Here is a 20,708-nt window from a genome sequence, read left to right on the forward strand (position 1 = left end):
CAGATTATTACCATGCCTGAAATCGTTTCCCAACATTAAACTCCGTAATTTTTTAACGTTGCAAAAAGTGTAGTGACTTCTACTTAGAAACCTATCTAGAAACCAATTTTATAATATATTCCTAGTTATATAGAGAGGATGTGGGTCTGGGTATGACACCTCCCTTTTCTCCAATTTCAACCTCCTGATTAAAATAGATAGGAAGCTCGAAATGAGCTCCCATGATGTTGTCTGTAGTGACTATTCTAAGCTTTCTAAACATCTAGAAGCTTATCCCTAAAACATCATTTTCTAATATTTATTTTATTCGCATTTCATAACTTGTTTTTGGCAATAGTGTCCACTTTTATAGGGAAAATAGGCTATTAAGGGATCTGAAATCAAATATTACAGCAAAGTGCTTAAATGACTAAAAATCCTTTTTAATGAAATAGAGGCAAAGCCTACGATTTCAAGTTTTTCTAACTAAGTCTTTATTCTTTAACAAAGTCTATAGTTTTTTCGTCTCTCCCTTTTATAATTAGAAAGCAATTTAATGAGCTATGCGAGCATTAATTATTTTATTTCAATAACTGAGATGCTTCAACGTTGTTGCTGCAGTCATGGCTGGTTCATGTTGAGTATATCAGACACAAGTGTTTAAAATTCACCGTGACAAGGTGAATGAAATGCAAGAAAAGCGTTTTATTTAAAGTTTTCCAAGCAGTATTGCAGGTGTTTTGTCAGGCGCATCGAAATATTACGCAACTTTCTCCTTTTTTCATTGTATTTTTGCTGTTTTGCTAATTTCATATTTTGAACATGGTACTTCTTCAAAATATTTGCAACATGATTCACGTTCTCTAGTTGCTCCCCACCGACTGTCCCATAGCGTACAATCTTTTCTCATAAGATTATTGACCAAACAAAGGGTCAATATCTATCGTGAGTGTGCTGTCTCCAGGCGAGTCTACTTTTCAAGATTATCTTATATATACGACTTTCATATTACGAAGTAGTCAGTAAACCAGCAACGTCCCTAGGGGGCAACCAGGTCAGTTATCTCATGCACCCAGGCTTGAGGGGGGGGGGGCTGGAAATTTGCCCACTTTGACCCAATTTTTCACTTTTATTCGACTATTTTTTGCTGATATTTCAGTCAAAAGAGAAGGGGCTGTTATTAATTTTGCCCCGGGACCCACCAACGGTAGAAACGGCCTTGCAATAAACGCAGTGTAAGAGCGCGAGAGAAACAACAGACAGGGGAAGGTATCAAGTCACCGGGTGGGTCTCGGCACTTGAGCATGCTTAGAAAATGATCCTAAAATGCAGAGTATTAGAGAGCATTGTTTCTCAATTGAGGAGTTGATTCAACTGATCCCTCAGTATTGAGGAGTCATCAACTCTTCAATAGTTTAAATATCCGTCAGTTTGCATGAAACGTTATCAAACAGCTGAAAATTAGAGATGATTCAACATCACGGAAAAGATAATCCATGATAATATATGTTCGCCAGACAACTTTTGGAGGGAGGAGCGAGACAAATGAAGCAAATTGTATACTAAAGACCTTGTTCATATTCAGATGGAGTTCTTACTCGAATGAATGGAATAGAAAAGAAAGTTCGAAATACGCTAACATTTTACCAAAAAAGGCTTTGTATCTTGTTCAGGAGATAACCAGAGTCTTGCTTTCAAGAAGTCCAATAAAGGCAATGACTTTTATTCCTGGTTCATACAGATGCGTTGTTGCATTGTCCGTCAGATTTCATCCGCTATTTATTGCAAGATCATGGATCATGACGGGTCTAACGACTCCGTTGAAATATTTGAACCGGGTCGTTAAAAAGCTACTCACTGACAAAAACAGGTTCTCTACCCAATTCCATGGTTATATTTTTACCCTTTGGGTATGAATGTGCAGAATGAACCAGCTTAATATGAAGGTTGTTCTGTGGTGGCGTAGTGGGTTTGACCTTGGCTTGGCAATACGGGACTTAGAGATGGAACCTGGACGGACACACTGTGGGGTCGACGCAAGGACCTTAGTAGTCAAGAAACGCCGTTAATTCAATTACTTACTAACATAATACGAAGGCTTTTTCTGGTGGGGTGGGGGTCTAGTTAGCATGAGATGTTTTGCGTCAGGAAAGAGAGCGGGAGTTGGTTGAACCCATGGTTAGACGTTCATTGTTGGGAAACATGATTAAATACAATTTTGCTTTGGAGGGCAGGACTGGCAGCCCTAGAACACGTCTGGTTCCACTTTGTTTTCTACGTGTTATTTTACAGAAGTTTGTAACCAATTAGACACTTTGTGCTGATTGTTTTCTCGTTTTCATTTTATCTGTTCAAGTTGCCAAGAACTAGTTAAAATTTATAAGCCCTCAAGATCAGGATACAGACATTAACATCGCCAAAGATTTTCTTTTTCCATAGCTTCCAGTAGAAACAACAGTCCGGAGAGATAGTGACATAGAACGAATGAAGAGATTGACATATATGTTTAAATGTTAATCACTAACAAAAAAACAGTAAAACAATAAACGGTAAAATATAAGGTTTAAAAAGAAATACACAGAGGGAATTAGAAAGCGGTATGTTAATTAATTTAATTAAAGCTGGCTGACTATTGGCTTTCTACATATAGGCACTTAATATTGGCATAAATACCATGCACCAATCACTACGGTATGCGCTTATAGCAATGGCTAAAAAAGTGTTATCATCTCTAAAATGTGGCGAGCATGCAAACTACTTATAATTAGATTCCTGAAAAAAAAAACTGTATTGTTATTGGTGAAAAACGCACAATTATAATATTAAAACCTTAACTACATTTAGCCAAAAAGTATGGAAGCTATTTCCCCTCTATTTGGGTAAAAGGATCAGTTTAGCATCGGGGATACTAACTGGTTAGCTCAGATACCCAACACCCCGTGGAAAACTGGTTTGGCCCGGTAACCGATACTATAGTAAGGTTTTACAAGATTAAAACCGTAAGTACATTTATCAAAGCTATTGGGCTCAATAGAGTCAACTTCCCAAGGGTAATATAATATACGCTTACAAAAAAGTAAAATAAGAATTGTAATATTTTTTAGCCGTGTTTCAGGGAAAAATAAAACCTTTTTAATCTGTCATATATTTGCTAAACTAGTATCACGTATAATAAAGAATTACATTAATATTAATACATTAATATTACATCATGTATAATAAGAATTATATTAATATATTGTATTATGAATTATCATGTTTTGTTTTTCTAGTTTTACGATTTCCCATATAATCCGCCAAATGTTGCTAGTCCCATGCCTCTATTGTTTCCTCTGGTTAGGGTCCCTGCGTCCGGACCAGATCCCTCATCCGGATTATATACATTTGCTTTTATATATATATATATATATATATATATATATATATATATATATATATATATATATATATATATATATATATATATATATATATACATATATATATATATATATATATATATATATATATATATATATATATATATATATATATATATATATATATATATATATATATATTAGTGCTGATAAAACTAGATAAGACCAATTTTGTTTAACCTTGCTATTTAGATAGTTTCTGTACGTTCTAGGTTTACCATCGGTCTTTGAGAAGAAAATATTTTGCAAATAATTTCTAACTATTTCAATTTTTAATATTAACATACATTTAATGTAAATATACCTTAACTCTGATGAGCCACCAAACCTTTTATTTTTTTTTCCCCTTGAAATTAGTCCAAAGGATCTTTCACGAAAATTTTTGAAACTGTTGACTTAAAACTGCAGTTTTTGGGGTTTCAAAACAACTTGCAAGCTTTGGAGGGGCAGTTATTTTATGGTAGGAAACGGCCTTTTGGCCTATTTTTCTATATGTTTATCTTTCTTTCAATAATTTTCTATGAATCTGTTCATAAAGGAAACGGACAACAGTTCGCAATAAGGAGTACACAGACATAAGGTCGAGCCAGCCGAAGGCATACGGCAATGCCTAGATACTTTACTTGCTAGTGCAAACAAATTTCCACTAGAATTTACAATAAAAAAATACGAAAGAGAGCATTCAAAATATTAAGAAATAAAATTCTCCCCCCCCCCTCTCCTAGTACCTAACCCAAGGTATTTAATGTATAGATTGAGACCCCTTCTAAACAGTTTGATTACTTTTTAAGTGTGTAACAGGTCAATATCTCAGGAAACAAATCAGAATATAACCGACCTATCGAATTTGCAAAAGAAGAAGAAGAAGAAGAAAGAGAACACTTAAAATATTGAAAAATGTCCCCCCCCCCCCAGTACATAACCCAGGGTGTTTAACGTATAGATTGAGAGCCCTGCTCTAAACAGCTTGGACAGTTTTTAAGTTTGTATCAGACTAATATCTCAGGGGGAAAATCAGAATCTAGCCTGTCAAATCAGATTCTTGTAGAGGGGGTTGCCATTTATTCCCTCCTCCTCCCACTTTTGTTGAACTATAAAAGTCTATATCGTTAAGAAGCCTCTGAAAAAGAAGTGTCTACCATGATGGACGACACGCGCCAGAAGTTAGGGGAGCCAGCAATAAAAACTAAAGTTAAATTTTATACTGGAGATGTCGCAAAATGCTTTTAGCCCAATAACTAATACTAAAAAACATATAAACGAATTGCACTGTATACTTAGTTTTTATTCTGTTTCTCTATACACATCAAACAGTCGAATAAAAAGATCTAAAACTATTTGATGATTGAAAGTGAATATTATATCAGAGTAACCAAATCCCCAAAATGGCAAGAGACTAATAAATTGAGAATAAACCTACATAAAGTAGAATATTATTTTCCAGAAATTTGATTAGTTATTCTGGTAATTTAGTTTCATTTCATTCGACTGCTTCTAAGTTTTTTTTTTATTTATTGGAAATTGTTCTATGTTTACCATTGTCTAATATTTCCTTTTTTATTTTCTAGCCTATTACATGCTGTTTTCCTTTTAGCATAGTTTTATTTTGCTTTAAAAAAAAAAGTCAATGGAAATAATTTCCAAATTCCTAATGTATTCAAAGGAAAAAAAAACTTTTCAGCATAATAAAAAAATTGAAAAAAGATGTTCACATACAACCTTTAGACTAATAGTAATAATAAAAAAAAGAACAAAATCTTTCATACGTATATAGTTGACAAACATTAATTGTTGTTTAAGATAGACGAGGATTACAGGCAAATTTACTTGATAAGTCTAAATTCAAAATGCTAAATCAAATTTTCAAATTAGCTTTTTATATCACTGTCCAAAAGAAAGGGCGTATCTCACACTTCTTCTAAAACAGCTAAAAACTGAGTAACATTCCTCAGCATTTTTCACTGGCCATATTCATAGAGGGCATATCTACTTCGTAGTAGGCAGTGAAGGCCATGGTTAGGATAAAAAATATTTCAATACTTCTCACTCTAAAGCCCTCTGCCACAGTGGTGTAATTTCATAAAATCCGGGGGGGGGGGGCCAAAGTGGGAGCCAATTTTCCCAAATCAAATGAAAATGACAGTAAAACCTAAAAAAGCCGATTGGTACCATAAAGGTACTATTTAGTACTATAAAGGTACTTTATAGTACTATAAGGATTTTTTTTTAGATTAGAATAGTTTTATTTAGACAAGCAATTATAATTTAGAATAAAAATTCCAACTAAATGGCGCTAGTACTTACAAGGAAAACAAGAAAATACGAGATTATAAGTTATTAAACACTGACATGTAAAAATGAACGAACAAATTGGCGAAATAGTTTGTTCTTGGAGTAGGCAATTGCCGTCTCACTTTGTTAGTTGACCTTGTATTGATTTTATTCCTCATAACTGGTGGTCGAATCTCTGTTTTTCACCGCTAAGAAGAAATTGGTCAAATTTGCAGATGCAACCCAAACGATATTCGTGAAGGGACCGTAGTTGTAGAACAGATAATGCCGCGATTCATAACTTACATATACGTCTGAAAGAATAACTTTAAAGGCTCTTTTTTGTAGTGACTCAAGTTGATCGCTTAGGTAACTTGTGTTGTTGACTTGAGGGTCCCATACAGGGCAAGCACACTCTAGAATTGGTCGGATGTATGTAAGATAAGCAGTCTTAAGTTGGGGCACAGAAAAACCGAAATGACATAACAAGATAAGGGTACGCATCGCACCATTTGCCTTTATAGTGATTGTATCAACATGAGTACTATAAGAGCAGTTAACGCTAAATGTGACACCGAGAATTATAGCCGAAGATACATAAGGATACGGTGGAGAAGGACTGACAAAGTCCCTCTTAAGAGGATTAAAGCGATGGATTGTGGTTTTTCCTTCGTTGATTTGAAAGCTGTTTATAGTACATTGGTCTATAAAATTGCTCATTAATGCATAATTGAATTGAGGAACTGCCTCGGAGTTTTCAATGAGATATTTCAGAAGAACTGACAAGTCGTCTACGTACTTAAATCTGTCCTCAAACTCAGAAAGGATCAAGTTTATGACTACTAGAAACAGCACCACTGCAAATTTCATGCCTTGTGGAGCACCACACGTGAGCTCAGTCCATTCGGAGTTGGTGTCTCCAGGGAAAAAGCTGTAAACGCACTGGAAACGGTCTTGCAAAAAATCGATCACTAAGAGGAGAATATGCTTGCGTGAACCCATTGCGCGAAAATTTGTCACAGCTATGAAATGGTGAATAAAATCAAAGGCTTTTTGGTAATCCATTAGAAGTTCGACAAACGTACTTCCTCGGTCAAGCCACTCAACAACAAGGTGATATATTCTCACTAAGTAAGCAGCTGGGCTGCTTCCTTTCAAGCATCCGTACTGATATGGATCAAGAGAAGAAGAAACCTGTGACATGAGCTCGCGGTATATAAAAGTTTCTGCCACCTTAGACAGGTTCGGGGTTATTGAGATGGGCCGGAGTTGGTCGCAAGATTTGGGACCCTTCACTTTGGGTATGACGCAAATGTACGCTCTCTTCCAAGCACTTGGGAACGCTTGTTCTTGGAAACACTGGTCAATAATGGAGGAGAATGGCTTGATAAGGAAAATAGTGAATTCATGTAACAGCTTTAAAGGAAGCTCACCAGGGTAGGACACACAGTTCCTAATCAGCTTCTGAAGTTCCTTGTAAACGACAAACTCGGAAATTTCATCTATATCATCAATCTCTGTTTCAGTAATGAGAGACTCGATTTTTGAACTGGTGATCGACGGAAAGGTGGTACAGATACCAACAAAAAAGGAGCTCACTTCCGTAGCCGATAAGAAATTATCATCCTCTTTCAATACCCTTAAGTCACTGGGTGCCGTTTTACCAAAAAGCCTTAAAATTACAAACTAACCCCTGGTTTGCTAAAAGTCCCAACTGATACATGAAGGGTCATAAGAATTCTACATTTTAGGAAATTCATGGACAAATTAAGGAGAGCAGTTTTTTTCTATTTATCCACGTATAACCCAAAAGAGTCCACGCCTTCCTTTATTTACGAGTCTCTTTAATAGAAGATAGAAAACGAGTGGAGGAGACCACCCCTTCCTCTCCTTTTATATCAATAGCCATTCTGAAGCTATAACGCAGCATTGCTTTGATAGTAATTTTAATAAAAACAATAGAATGGTGTTTTAATTTGCTGTTATTAGCGCTACTTGCCTTATTCACGTTAATACCCAACAATGAAGCAATCTTACTACCGTTTTTTACCCATTAAGACTACAGCAATTAAGTCATAGCCCATTAAGGCTACTACAACAATTAAGTCGGGTACAGACGGATGTACAGCATAACAAAAAGCTCTTTTGCTTAGCTAAATCACACAAATGCAAAAAAAAACTAAAAAAGGCGAATTTTTATTCTTCTGTAAAATTATGAAGATGTCAGATACGTTCTTTTGTTTTGGACGCGATAACCTTAAACATAATGTTTCAAACTGATTAAAACTACAATTTCTTTATTCTAGAAATTGCGTTTTTCTTGTTTATTTTTTGTTTTTTTTTCATGTAATGCAGGGATGTCAATCAAGAGCATAAAATTTTGTCAAATTACCTAATTTTACATAAGAAGTGACGAAAACTATAAGCATTAACATCATTTTCAAGTTTTTTCTTTCTATTTTTTTTGTTAGGAATAGCAAATATGAAAAACAAGTGGCAAACTTTCGTATATTTTTATTCATCAGGTTCCACAGCGCCATCATCTGACGATATGCCCAAAGCCGGAGCACCTGTTTTTTATATTTTCTTTTTATGTTTATCATATTTTTTCCTAAAGCAGCTAGGAGAAGGTTCGTTTGGGATAACCTTTCATCGGAAGTCATTCCACTATCATTGGTGAGATTTCTATAAGATCCAAAGGCACTAGGGCACTTTTATTTGTAAAATAAAAAAAATCTATAGGGCACTATATTGTAGGGCACTTTAATTTGTTCAATGAATGCTCCTAAGGATATCTACGCTAATGATTTAATAAGGAAAAAAAATGTAAAAAGACATAAAAAATTGTTAACAGTAATAGCAAGTGATATATACAAAATAGGTTAACATGCAAATATTAATAAAAACATTAATAAAACAAAAACAGCAAGACGTAGACAAAATAAACTTATAAGGTATGTACAAATCTGTAAAGGAAAATAGAGAGCCGCACCTTGTAAGACCTGAGCACCTCCAATTCTCTGACCCCTCGTTGGTTGGTGGGGTGGAAGGTATCCACTAGTAGGTGAAGGGTTGTCTCCTCCAACGGAAAACGGCGACTGACGCGCTTGTGGCGTAAGCGGCGTCAAAGGACTAGGACTATTGGCGGACAAGCTTCGCGGAGTAACTGGCCTTGGTTGGTTGGTCACACCTCGAGGGCTTGTAAGGGCCGACTGAAATTACACCAGTTAGTACATTTTTTCCCTAGTAATTTGTAAATTGAATGACCAGATTTGTTATTTTTATTAAAAATTTATAAGACAGCGAAGAGCTAGTTTTCTAAAGAACTGTCAGATTAAAAAAAATAAAATAAAATAAAAAATAGATCATGTACAGTTTCAAACAGAGCCGTTCCTAGGGTTGGTGGTTCCTGGAGAGAAATTAATTACAGTGACAAATTGTGAAAAATCTGATCAAAGTAGGCAATCCCCTAACCACGGTGTCCACCTAGTTGCGGTACCCGGGGCAACTGACCCCGGGTATTTTTCAAAATAGAAGGAACTCAGAACAGGTTCTTCCCGAGAAAAGCTTGTTGAATTTAAACCAATTTCTAAAAGTGATCACTATAATTCTCTTACAGAAGATTTTTTAACTATTGTTACTGTTTCACATACAAAGACTGACAAAATGCCAAAACAGAACAACTTGCGATTGTTTCCTTACAGACACCACCACCCATCCTAGGCGAAATCTACTAATTTCACTGAACCTCTCCCTCTTATTGTTGGAAAATGGATTAGATTAAACAGATTAACGCATACCGAAAAACTAACCTGACAAGTATGTCTCCAATAAGAGAGTCATTCATACTCCTGCCATTTACCCGTGCCTCAGCCATTGAAACATTTGCCTCTCAATTACTTGGACTATCTGGTCTTGACTTTTATCTGTCTACAATTACCCAGACCAGTCTTGATGCAATCTATTGCCAAAAATACTTGATAACTTCAATTCAAAATCAAAGTAGTAATTTTATTAACATAAAAAAAAAACTCGCTGGGATAGATCAACAAGATTAAAACAAAAAATAAGTATATACAATATTAAATTACTTGTAGTAACCAAAGAATTTAAACAAACAGCAAAATATCATACAAATACAGTATTATATAATTTTCAACTGACAGTAATAATTTCTACTATTTAGCCTGCTTAATATCAAGGCATATATTGATGACATTTTATGTTAATGAGACCAGCTAAATTTTATATATTTCTAGCAGTTTCCAAATAAAAAAAAACTGATAGCTCAATTTTATTCTTTACATTTATTTAAAATAATCTCTGTGAACGTGCCTGCACCGTTGGTACCGTATTTTTCGACGCATAAACGGTCATTAATAGCATTAGGAACCAAAAGCCCTTTTCAAATTTTTCAATCTCATTAGTTATATCGATTTACCGATTCAAAAGAAAAAGAATGATATATGGCAAATGTTTCTGTTTAAATAGATATAAAACTTACAGGTGGTGATAAGGAATTAAAGACAGAGAGACAAGATAACAGAGAGAACTACACTTATTTAATCTACATTAACTCACCGAAAATTGCAACTGATTTTGTGATTGCTGTTGGACTTGACGAAGAATAGTGCTTAATCTACATTAGTATTTAATCTACATTAACTCACCGAAAATTGCGACTGATTTTGTGATTGCTGTCGGACTTGACGAAGACTAGTGCTCAATCTACATTAATCTACATTAGTATTTAATCTACATTAACTCACCGAAAATTGCAACTGATTTTGTGATTGCTGTTGGACTTGACGAAGACTAGTGCTTAGTGGAGAATTTAGAGATCCGACCTGAAAATAAAATCAAAATAAGAATATAAGAAAAAGTATGTTGGAAAAAGTATTTTGAAATACGTAAGACTTGAAAGGGAAATAAAGATATAAAAGGGAAGAAGAGACAGAAGTGGATTAAGAACGATTAAAAGAGCAACCAAAGGTCCAATAACTCGTACAAAATTTCCATTAAATGCGTTGAAAAGAAAGCTTAAAACTTAGTAAAGAAAAGGCGAGAAAAATATGACGTTTGCTTAAAACGTGGAAAAAAGAGGAAACTAAGAGCAACTGAAAGAGCTGCATCTTGAGGCCCGTTAATTCATGCAAAATACATGTTAAAGGAGTCCAGGGTCCCATTTCGGTAAGCAATATTAGTAAGTATATATATACTTGCTAATATTGCTAAATATTATAATAATATTATATATAAGTATTACCTTAATTTTCTCTGCTCTTATCAATATATATATATATATATATATATATATATATATATATATATATATATATATATATATATATATATATATATATATATATATATATATATATATATATATATATATTATTAATTATAATATATTACTTTGAGGTTGCAACTTGAGGCCCGTTAATTCATGTAAAATACATGTTAAAGTTCAAATCCTAATATGTTCCGTATTGAGGTCTTTAGATAAATCACCAAAATAAAGCTAAAAAAAATGTTGGTAATTTATTTGTAAGACGCTAAGTATCTACTATAAAATATCGACCAATACTTTCTGTCGAATACATAAAATATTAGCAGGTATTTTAAATAAAATATTATATTTAAAAAAAAATTATTTTTAGGCGCTATCTTAGATCCGTTCACACCTGAAAACCGCGAGTTCCTAAGGCTTTTCGTGTTGTTTCAAAATTACGATTTTGCAAGAAGTAAAGAAAAGGCGAGGAAAATATGCCGTTTGCTTAAAAAGTGGATAAAAGAGGAAACTAAGAGCAATTGAAAGAGCTGCAACTTGAGATCCGTTAGTTCATGCAAAACACATGTTAAAGGAGTCCAGGGTTATTAAAACTTGAAACAGAAGTAAATAAGAAAAAACAATAAAAAAAGAAAAAGAACAAAAGCAGACTAAGAGCGATCGAAAGAGCTGCAATCAGACGCTCAATTCTTCATGCAATTAAATAAAAAAAACAAGTTTTTTAAACTGAAAGTAAGGAGCGAAATTAAAACTTAAAACAAACAGAAATTATTCCGTATATGAAAGGGGCTGTCCCCTCCTCAACGCCTCGCTCTTTACGCTAAAGTTTTTTATTGTTTTAAAAAATAAAGTTGTGAGACAGAGTCAAACTTTAGCGTAAAGAGCGAGGCGTTGAGGAGGGGACAGCCCCTTTCATATACGGAATAATTTCTGTTCGTTTTAAGTTTTAATGTCGCTCCTTACTTTCAGTTTAAAAAACTTGTTTTTTTTATTTAATTTCTGATCGTTTTTTAGTTAATGCAGCTTTTATTTGCATAAAAATTTTACTTTTCTTTTGCTAAATGGATGTCTTTACAAATAAAATTAATTAAATAACTTCTATATTCGTATATTTTTATTATGTCAAAAATACAAAGTTGCAGATTTTTGCAGATATGAGCTTGAAACCTATGTAATAGGGTTTTCTGATACGCTGAATCTGACGGTGATTTTTATTAATCACCGTCATTCCAGAAAAAATCCTTCCTGAAAATGGTTGTATACTTCCCAATAACCAATAAATAATGCTGGCAAGTCTTGCGCCCCCTTCTTGGCACTTTCCCTTCCCCCATGAAAACTTCCTTCATGAACAGATCCTCCAACATAACCACCGACCCTCCCTTCCCTCCCACTACCAGAAAAAACCCTCCTGAAAACTTCTGTATACTTCCCAATAACCAATACTATATGTTAACATTGGGTAAAGTTCATAACTTTTAGCCCTCCCTCTGGGAACTTTGGGGGATTAAATCATCCTAAAAGACATATTTATCATATTTTCGACCATGTTGAACAAAATGGCTATCTCAAAATTTTGATCGGGTGATTCTGGGAAAAAATAAGCGTGGGAGGGGGTCTAGTTGCCCTCAATTTTTTTTGTCACTCAAAAAGGGCACTAGAACTTTTAATTTCCGTTCGAACGAGCCCTCCCACGATATTCTACGACCACCGGGTTGTTGCGATCACCTCTGGGAAAAAAAAAAAAAATAAAAAAAAATAAACACGCATCCGTGATCTTTCTTCTGGCAAAAAATGTAAAATTCCACATTTTTGTAGATAGGAGCTTGAAACCTCTAAAGTAGGGTTCTCTGATACGCTGAATATGATGGTGTGATTTTCATCAAGGTTCTATAGCTTTTAGGGGGTGTTTCCCCCTTTTTTTGAAAATCAGCCAATTTTTCTCAAGCGCGTAACTTTTGATCGGTAGCATTAAACTTGATGAAAGTTATATATTTGAAATCAGCATTGAAATCTGATTCTTTTGATATATCTATTGGTATCAAAAACCCGTGTTTCTAGAGTTTCGGTTACCATTGAGCCGGGTCGCTCCTTACTTACAGTTCGTTACCACGAACTGTTTGATAATTAAGCGGAAGGTGTTTAGAAGAACGCTGATAATATGACGAAGTAAAAAAAATAGGGAAGAAAGCGAGATATACGATTAAAACATGAAAGCAGTAATGAAAAAAAGGTAAGAGCAAACTATGGGCGATTGAAAGAGCTGCAATTTGCGGTCCGTTAATTCATGCAAAATGTAAGACGTCATGAGTTTCTAAATTTTGAGATAAAAGTTATTGAAATATCTCCAATTTGAGGTCCGTTAATTCATGGAAAATACGTACAAAAGGAATCCAGGGTTCTTAAAACTTGAAACAAAAGTGAAAAAAATATATAAATATATATATATATTATATATATATATATATATATATATATATATATATATATATATATATATATATATATATATATATATATATATATATATATATATACAATAAAGAAGAAAAAAGAAAGACAGACAAAGAGCGATTGAAAAGCCGCAACTTGAGGCCGCTTAATCCATGCAACGGTTGCATTGTAACTGAACTCCTGTGCAACTGAACCCTCATGCAACTGAACCCCCTTTTACTGAACCCTCGTGCAACTCAACCCCCGTGCAACTCAACCCCATTTAACTAAACCCCCGTGTAACTGAACCCCCATGTAACTGAACCCCCGTGCAACTGAACCCTCGTGCTACTGAACCCTCATGCAACTGAACCCCCTTTAACTGAACCCTCGTGCAACTCAACCCCCGTGCAACTCAAAATCATTTAACTAAACCCCCGCGTAACTGAACCCCCAAGTAACTGTAACTGTGTGTAACCATGTAACTGTGTGAACAGAACACAACTGATGAGCGAAAAGTGATGAAAGAGAGGGGTAATACCGAACTCTCAGCTACGATTCTTGGGAGACATCTGACAGTTTATAAGTGACCATGGAATTCCTGTGTTGCTTTAAAGTCACTTTTCAGTGAATAGGCAGCGTGGCGGCAGAGTGCACCTGGCGACATCAGTCCAGTTTTTGTCAGGAAAAAATTACTGAGGGATAGTTTATTGCTCCCGCTAGCATTATGCGCTTCTAGGTCCGGGCCTAGGGACCTAGTGGTAAATCCAGGCCTGAGCGTGCACGTGTTTCCTTTTGGTGAATTGGCTTTCTCTTTAAGCACTCTCTGAAAGTTCCAACTTAATACACAAATCCCTTTTTGAGATATGCCATTTTGAAAATCTGCATGCACATAGTATCTTTTGATTTAGTTCTAGTTCCACCTCAAATACCTCATTCTGTCAAATTTTCAACTTGATATGCGTAGACTTAATAGTGCTAGTTTAATAGTAGCAGAGGTCGTAGTAGGAGCAGTAGAAGTAATAATAGTGTTGAATTAGTAGCAGTAGTAGCAGGTAGATGCTTCAGGAGTTTCATCTTGATGCGCTGAGCTGTTCCAAAAAAAAAAAAAAAATAGCTGATACACCTGTATCAGCAATCAGTATATTATTACGATTTACCAATTGTTAAAATTTAAGGTTTTCACAGAAGGGATGATCGTAAAAACTTTGAAGAAGGCTCTTTCGATTGGAAATTGAAAGTTAAAGTTCAATTTCGAAGAATCAAATGTAATCACAGGAAAATCAGCCTCTTCATCTTAACCGACACACCCCCCCCCCAAAACATCCTAACAAAATAATAATAAACATTTTTGTTCAAAATAATCTGAAGATCGAATAACTATTCCTTTGGGGGTAACAACCCCACCAGCAGCATGTGGGGCAAGGGCTGTAAGTTAAGCTAGTTGCTCATTGCTTGAGCAATGAAAAATGAAATTTTTTTTTATGAAGTTGGGGGGGGGGGGGGGCTCATTCGATTGGAAATCAAAATTTCCATTGTACTTTTTCAGAGTTAAAAGTGATCGAAGGGCTTCCACCCCACCCTATTTTTCCCCCAAATACATCCGATCTAAATTTTGGGACAGTCATTGTATTTAAAACAGTTTAAAGGTTAAATAACTATACCATAGTTAAATAACTATGGTTCATAACCCTATTGTGTTTTACCCAATGTAAGTACGGTGGTTGAGTTGCACGAGGGAGTTGCACGGGGGTTGAGTTGCACGGGGGTTTAGTTGCACGGGTGTTCGGTTATACGGGGTTGAGTTGCACGAGGGTTCAGTTACACGGGGGTTTAGTTAAATGAGGTTGAGTTGCACGGGGGTCGAGCTGCACGAGGGTTCAGTCAAAGGGGGTTCAGTAGCACGAGGGTTCAGTTGCACGGGGGTTTGGTTATACGGTGGTTCAGTTGCTTGGGGTTCAGTTACACGGGGGTTCAGGTACACGCACACCTCATGTAACATGTACGCTGAAGATGTTCACAGAATTCTTAAAACTTAAAACAACAGTACAAAAGAAAAGAAAAAAATCAGACATACTAAGGGTGATATAAAGAGCTGCTACTAAAGGCCCTTCCGTGCAAAATGTATGCTAAGATGTCAAGAGGTCGTAAACCTTGAAGTAATCGTAAAACAAACAAAAAAACAGCAAAGAAGGAAAAAGAGAGGGGCAGACTCAGGGCGATTGATAGAGCTGCAGTTTGAGGCCCCATTTCTTACGGATCCGATTTTACATGAATACCATTTTTAACTAGTTGCCTTAGTATACATAGGACTGTCATGAAACCCATTAAATTCTAGAAAATTTACATGGCTCTCCGAATTGTTTGCAATGGTGTAATTAAGAGCAGTTGTCTCTTAAATAAGAAAATAGAGGTTCCATTGAGCTACTGCCAATTTCTGAACTGTTTTTATTTATTCCTATAAAAAGCCGATATTTAGGCCGCTTTCATTAGTAATTAATGGATTTTCCATATTCTTAAGAATGGTAATTCAAATAGAAACCTAAGAAATTATTTTTTTTTCTTCTTTACCTTCCACCGGCATTGTCCACCCTCCTCCCTTAGTTTTACTCAAACCTTATTTACATCTGTATTGTGCCGGTTATAAAAAAAAATCAATTAATTAATTTGAAGTTAATTCGTCGAAGAAACTAGTGTGCCAGTAACCATGCCACAGTAGAAAAAAAAAAGCACAAATAAGCTATGAATGAACTAAAATCTAATGTATTGTACGTCTAGCCACAATGAGATTTTACTAACACCGAGATTCAGCCGATACAAAACTCGACATTAGCTAACGTTACTCACCCCAATCCCATATTTACTTAAATTTTCAACTGAGTCAACAAAGCTTTCAGAAATAAATTTACCAGCATAAATTATATCCAAAAAGAATTTTTCAAGCTCCTATATCAACTTTTTTTTTATATCTAAGGCCGAGAAGTGTGACTGAAAGACAGTTTTATACAGGTTTGTCGATTAACGATTTCTCGATCTTCGGTATCAAAACTGTTGAGATATTTGAAACCTAGTAAAGAACAAACCATAGCATATACAGGAGTTACTTAGCTGTCCGATTCTTTACTATTCCAAAGTAAAGAATCGTCTCTTACTATTCCAAATAAGTGTAAGTGCCTGAAAGATAGTTTTATACAGGTTTGTCGATTAACGATTTCTCGATCTTCGGTATCAAAACTGTTGAGATATTTGAAACCTAGTAAAGAACAAACCATAGCATATACAGGAGTTACTTAGCTGTCCGATTCTTTACTATTCCAAAGTAAAGAATCGTCTCTTACTATTCCAAATAAGTGTAAGTGCCTGAAAGATAGTTTTATACAGGTTTATCCCGTGGTAGAGTAGTCGATTGATGCTCTGCTTGATATTATTAGGTCCAGGGTCTGATCTCCACCACCGTAAGGTTGGATGACAGGCCTGTCTTTGTAAAAAAAGGACCCATAAACTGAAACGTCGATTTGACGCCCTACGTGTATCTGGTCAGTCATGGCCACAGTCAATGGCTCTGGAGGATCTTTATATCCTAAACAGGTCTTGGCTTCGGGAAAAAAATATATTTTTCCTTAATTTTGCTTTGAGACTATTTTTATTTGACTTTAGATTTTAGGCAAAATTCCAATGATTAGAGTGAGATTGAATCCCATATTGAGATGTTTCGAATTCTTTAAAACTTGGGATTTTTAAATTCAAGAAACATTTCCGAATTCATTAAAATCCTATAAGTCAGAATTGGACATTCTTAGCCCCGTGGTGGCGCACCTGATTTTAGCTTAGTAATACGAGACCCAGAGATCTAACCCGGCTACAGCAACGCACTGCAGGGCCGATGCAGGTGCTTCAGTAGTCAAGAAGCGTCGTTAATCCGATTACTTAGTTTTTTTAGGATTTTGCAAAGGAGTGAGTAACAAAACACTCCAATGCATCTATTTATGCAATAGGTCTATTTCTGTAAGTTCCACGGTGATATCACAACTCTTGCTCCAGGTCATAAACACTTGGAGGCAGATACTTGAAAAAAGACCTTGCCGATGCAAAGTTTACGTTCTAAGCTATTCCTGAAAGTTTAATTCACATAGTTCAACTACTTTCTAAGGTAATAAAAAGCCCATTATCCATAACTTTACCCATCATTTTTCTGTCAAAATTCAAAGATACTAGCCAATCAGTGAATTTTTTAAGAAAACTCAACCACGTTCAAATCAATTGAAATTTGGTTAGGGCGCATTGAGTTTATAAATGTAGAAACAAATCTATTAGCATGTTTAATCCTATTGTTAGCATAATTAATGCATGGTTCTGAAAAAACCTAACGGTAGAAGACCCCTTCATCCACCAGAAAACTCTTTTGAATTACAGGAAATTGTTTTTTCACAGAACTGTTCTGGCAGATCTAGTAGTCCCAAGAGCGAAATTTATTATGAAAAAAACAAAGTTAGCCATTCTTGGCTCAATAGTTAGCCAAATAAGGAGCATTTATTCCATAATTTTGCACCATTTCCAATTTGATCTCCATGTTTCTTATCTCTATAGCTCGCTCCACTGGAAATTATCGACAACCAAAAAATTTGTTGCGGGAAAGGGAAGAGGTGAGGAATCTCCAGAATTCAAGAAGGAAAAGTTTGAAATCACCTTTGTTTCGGAAACATTTCATTATGTATTTTTTAAATATCCTGTATTTTTACGTCATTAGTATTCCGATTTTCAGACTTAACCTAGTTCAGCTCAACGAAACTTGAGTTAAGTTTAGCTCTGAATTCAAGCTGAACCTCTGCTGTGACGGGTTTAAATCCAACTGAATCCAAACAGCACAAGCTGAATTTTCGTTTAATTAAAATCCTATTGTGAATCGCTTTAAGCGCTGTAGTATATGACCTTAATTTATCATATTTATACAATTATGCAACTCAATAGCATACGTAAAAGCAAAAATAAGGTATTTTAAGATTGGTATTAAAAAAAAAGGGCGAAACACATACTTGGGATACCCTTATGGTTCCTTGCTGAAAAGACCCCAGGGTTCCGAGAGGTGATGAGCGTGCAGCGCCGATCCCAACACTGGTACCAAAAAAAGAAAAGGAAAGCGAATAAAGTAAACAAAACTGGTAAATTGGTAAAACAATAAACTTGGTAAGGATAGAAAGAAAGATAAAAACAGACAAATAAACAAAAGGAAATATGAGATATTACAAAACAATTATGGTCAGCAGAGCAACAACAATAAAAAAATTAACATTGAAACACAAACTACTTACGGTAGTATCAAGAAAAACCCAATTTTTTTTATAGAGTTCTATTCACTACTTATGAAGACTCATATGTAAACATTGTACAACCCAATAACATCTACATTTATACAATCCTACACTTATACTATCATATTTATACAATCCCAAAAAGGGGTTATCCCAGATTTGCCACTCAATTACTCTTACTATCTGTCTTGGCTTTTTCTACAATTAGCCATGACTTGATGTCTACTGCAAAATACTTGATTTCAATTTAATATATATATATATATATATATATATATATATATATATATATATATATATATATATATATATATATATATATATATATATATATATATATATATATATATATATATATATATATAAAGTGTAGAGAAAGGCTCCATACTTTTTGTCGATGATTGATAAAACTTTCAACACAACTTATTCCTATAATTAAACGACTTAAGATTGTATAATACAATTAATCTTCTTTATCAAGGAACATACCTGACGATTATAGTCACGAGTCGTTATTGTTGTAAATTCACCCCCCGCATTACATTGCACGTTTCAAAACTTGGTTAAATTTAAGTTAAAATTATTCTTTAATTCAACTTCGGTCTTCTCCCATTCGTATGGATCATGAAATGACTCATATTTTCTAAAATTTTACAAGATAGTAAAAGCAAGGTTTACGAAGCATTCCACTGGAACACCTATTTCAAGAACTTCCATAGAAGAAGAAAAACTTCCAAACGCCCGTATGTAGCTGGACAATTTAGCTTTCCCAGGGTGAAGTGTTTGGATGATTCTCAATTCGCTCCCTTCCGACTTGAGCTCTCTATCTGGTTTCTTTTGAACTTTTCAGGTCAGTTACCATTTTTGTAAACATTTCTTTTTTTGGCTTGCAACGGCCACAGATACAAGCACACAGGAAAAGGGGGAGCCCCACCCTTTACTCACTGAGATTCCTTAGAAGACCTCCGTTCTTGTGAAATGGATAAATAGGGGCTTCGAAATGTCCATTTTCTCCACTTTTTTCCCCACACATCCTTAAGGGTCGGACTAGTGTGCCCCTATATATAGGCTGTAAATGTCTAGTTTTATACATACTTTAGTGCCAACCTTTAGTAATAAGAGTAGACTACAGTTCCTTGTAATGTTTACTTTTTTCTACCCATTTTCATATTTTGAACCTTCTTATATTTTAACTTTACTATTTTGGAATTTATTACAGTTCGCAATGCCCTTTTCTTAGTTCTCTTTTATCAGGTGATTATTTATTTGAACTTAATCTTGTTCAAAAATAGACACGTAAAAATGGCTTCTCCCAAAAATGCAATTTAGGTCTATTTTGCCTTTTAAATTCGTTTTGTTAGTACCTCTTTTTTTTTTTACTAATAACTGCAGACACGACAAGTTGAATCAATTTAATCGTTGAATTGTACAGACACGACAATCAAGTCTAATCAACGGGGTCAATTGGAGGGCGAGGGCCAGGGAGCATTTCTCTCTGCCCCTTCCCGATTTTGCAAAATACTCCACTTATGGTATTTTTATTGAAAAATGACTTGTTTTTTTTTTTTGTCTTTTCCTGATAGTACATTTCTTCTAAGGTCTTCTTTTGAAAAATACGTTTTATCCCTCCTAAGTTTCCACGAATTGACGCCACTGATTGTAATAGTTATTTTTCATAATAAATTTTATCTTTTATTAGAACGTAATTCTCTGAATAAGTGTCAAACCAGTCCATTGGCCTTTATTACTGCCCTATAAGGGAGTAATATAATAGCTAGATAGAGTTAGATTAGAACTAAGGATTGCTAAGACTCACGCTACTTGACCTCTAGTTATAGGTATTTATTTCATTTAATGTATATTTTGGTATTATGTGAATGATTTGAAGTGAATTAACTCATTAAGAGTTGTTTTTCCTACTCTTTGCACAACTACTAAAAAGTAAAGTAGGCACAGCTTATATGATTGTTTAACGCCACGGAGAACAACCCAAACCTAACACAACATTGA

The 20,708-nt window shown here is 34.8% G+C and overlaps 1 protein-coding gene across 4 annotated transcripts in view; it reads right to left on the reverse strand.

The window, feature by feature from the left end:
* The window catches only part of LOC148948890 (uncharacterized), a 431,863-nt gene that overhangs the window by 19,544 nt on the left and 391,611 nt on the right, over positions 1-20,708 (reverse strand). For all 4 annotated transcript variants that reach the window (XM_089094800.1, XM_089094801.1, XM_089094799.1 and 1 more), the window contains 3 exons: positions 18,423-18,501; positions 10,439-10,516; positions 8,662-8,881 (listed from right to left, as the gene is read on the reverse strand). In XM_089094800.1, the coding sequence (XP_088950926.1) occupies positions 8,662-8,881; positions 10,439-10,516; positions 18,423-18,501 (377 nt within the window). The remainder of the gene's footprint in view (positions 1-8,661; positions 8,882-10,438; positions 10,517-18,422; positions 18,502-20,708) is intronic.

This window comes from Artemia sp. Qi Xiang Cuo, chromosome 9, assembly GCF_049724085.1.
Source record: "Artemia sp. Qi Xiang Cuo chromosome 9, ASM4972408v1, whole genome shotgun sequence".
Classification (NCBI taxonomy): Eukaryota; Metazoa; Arthropoda; class Branchiopoda; order Anostraca; family Artemiidae; genus Artemia; species Artemia sp. Qi Xiang Cuo.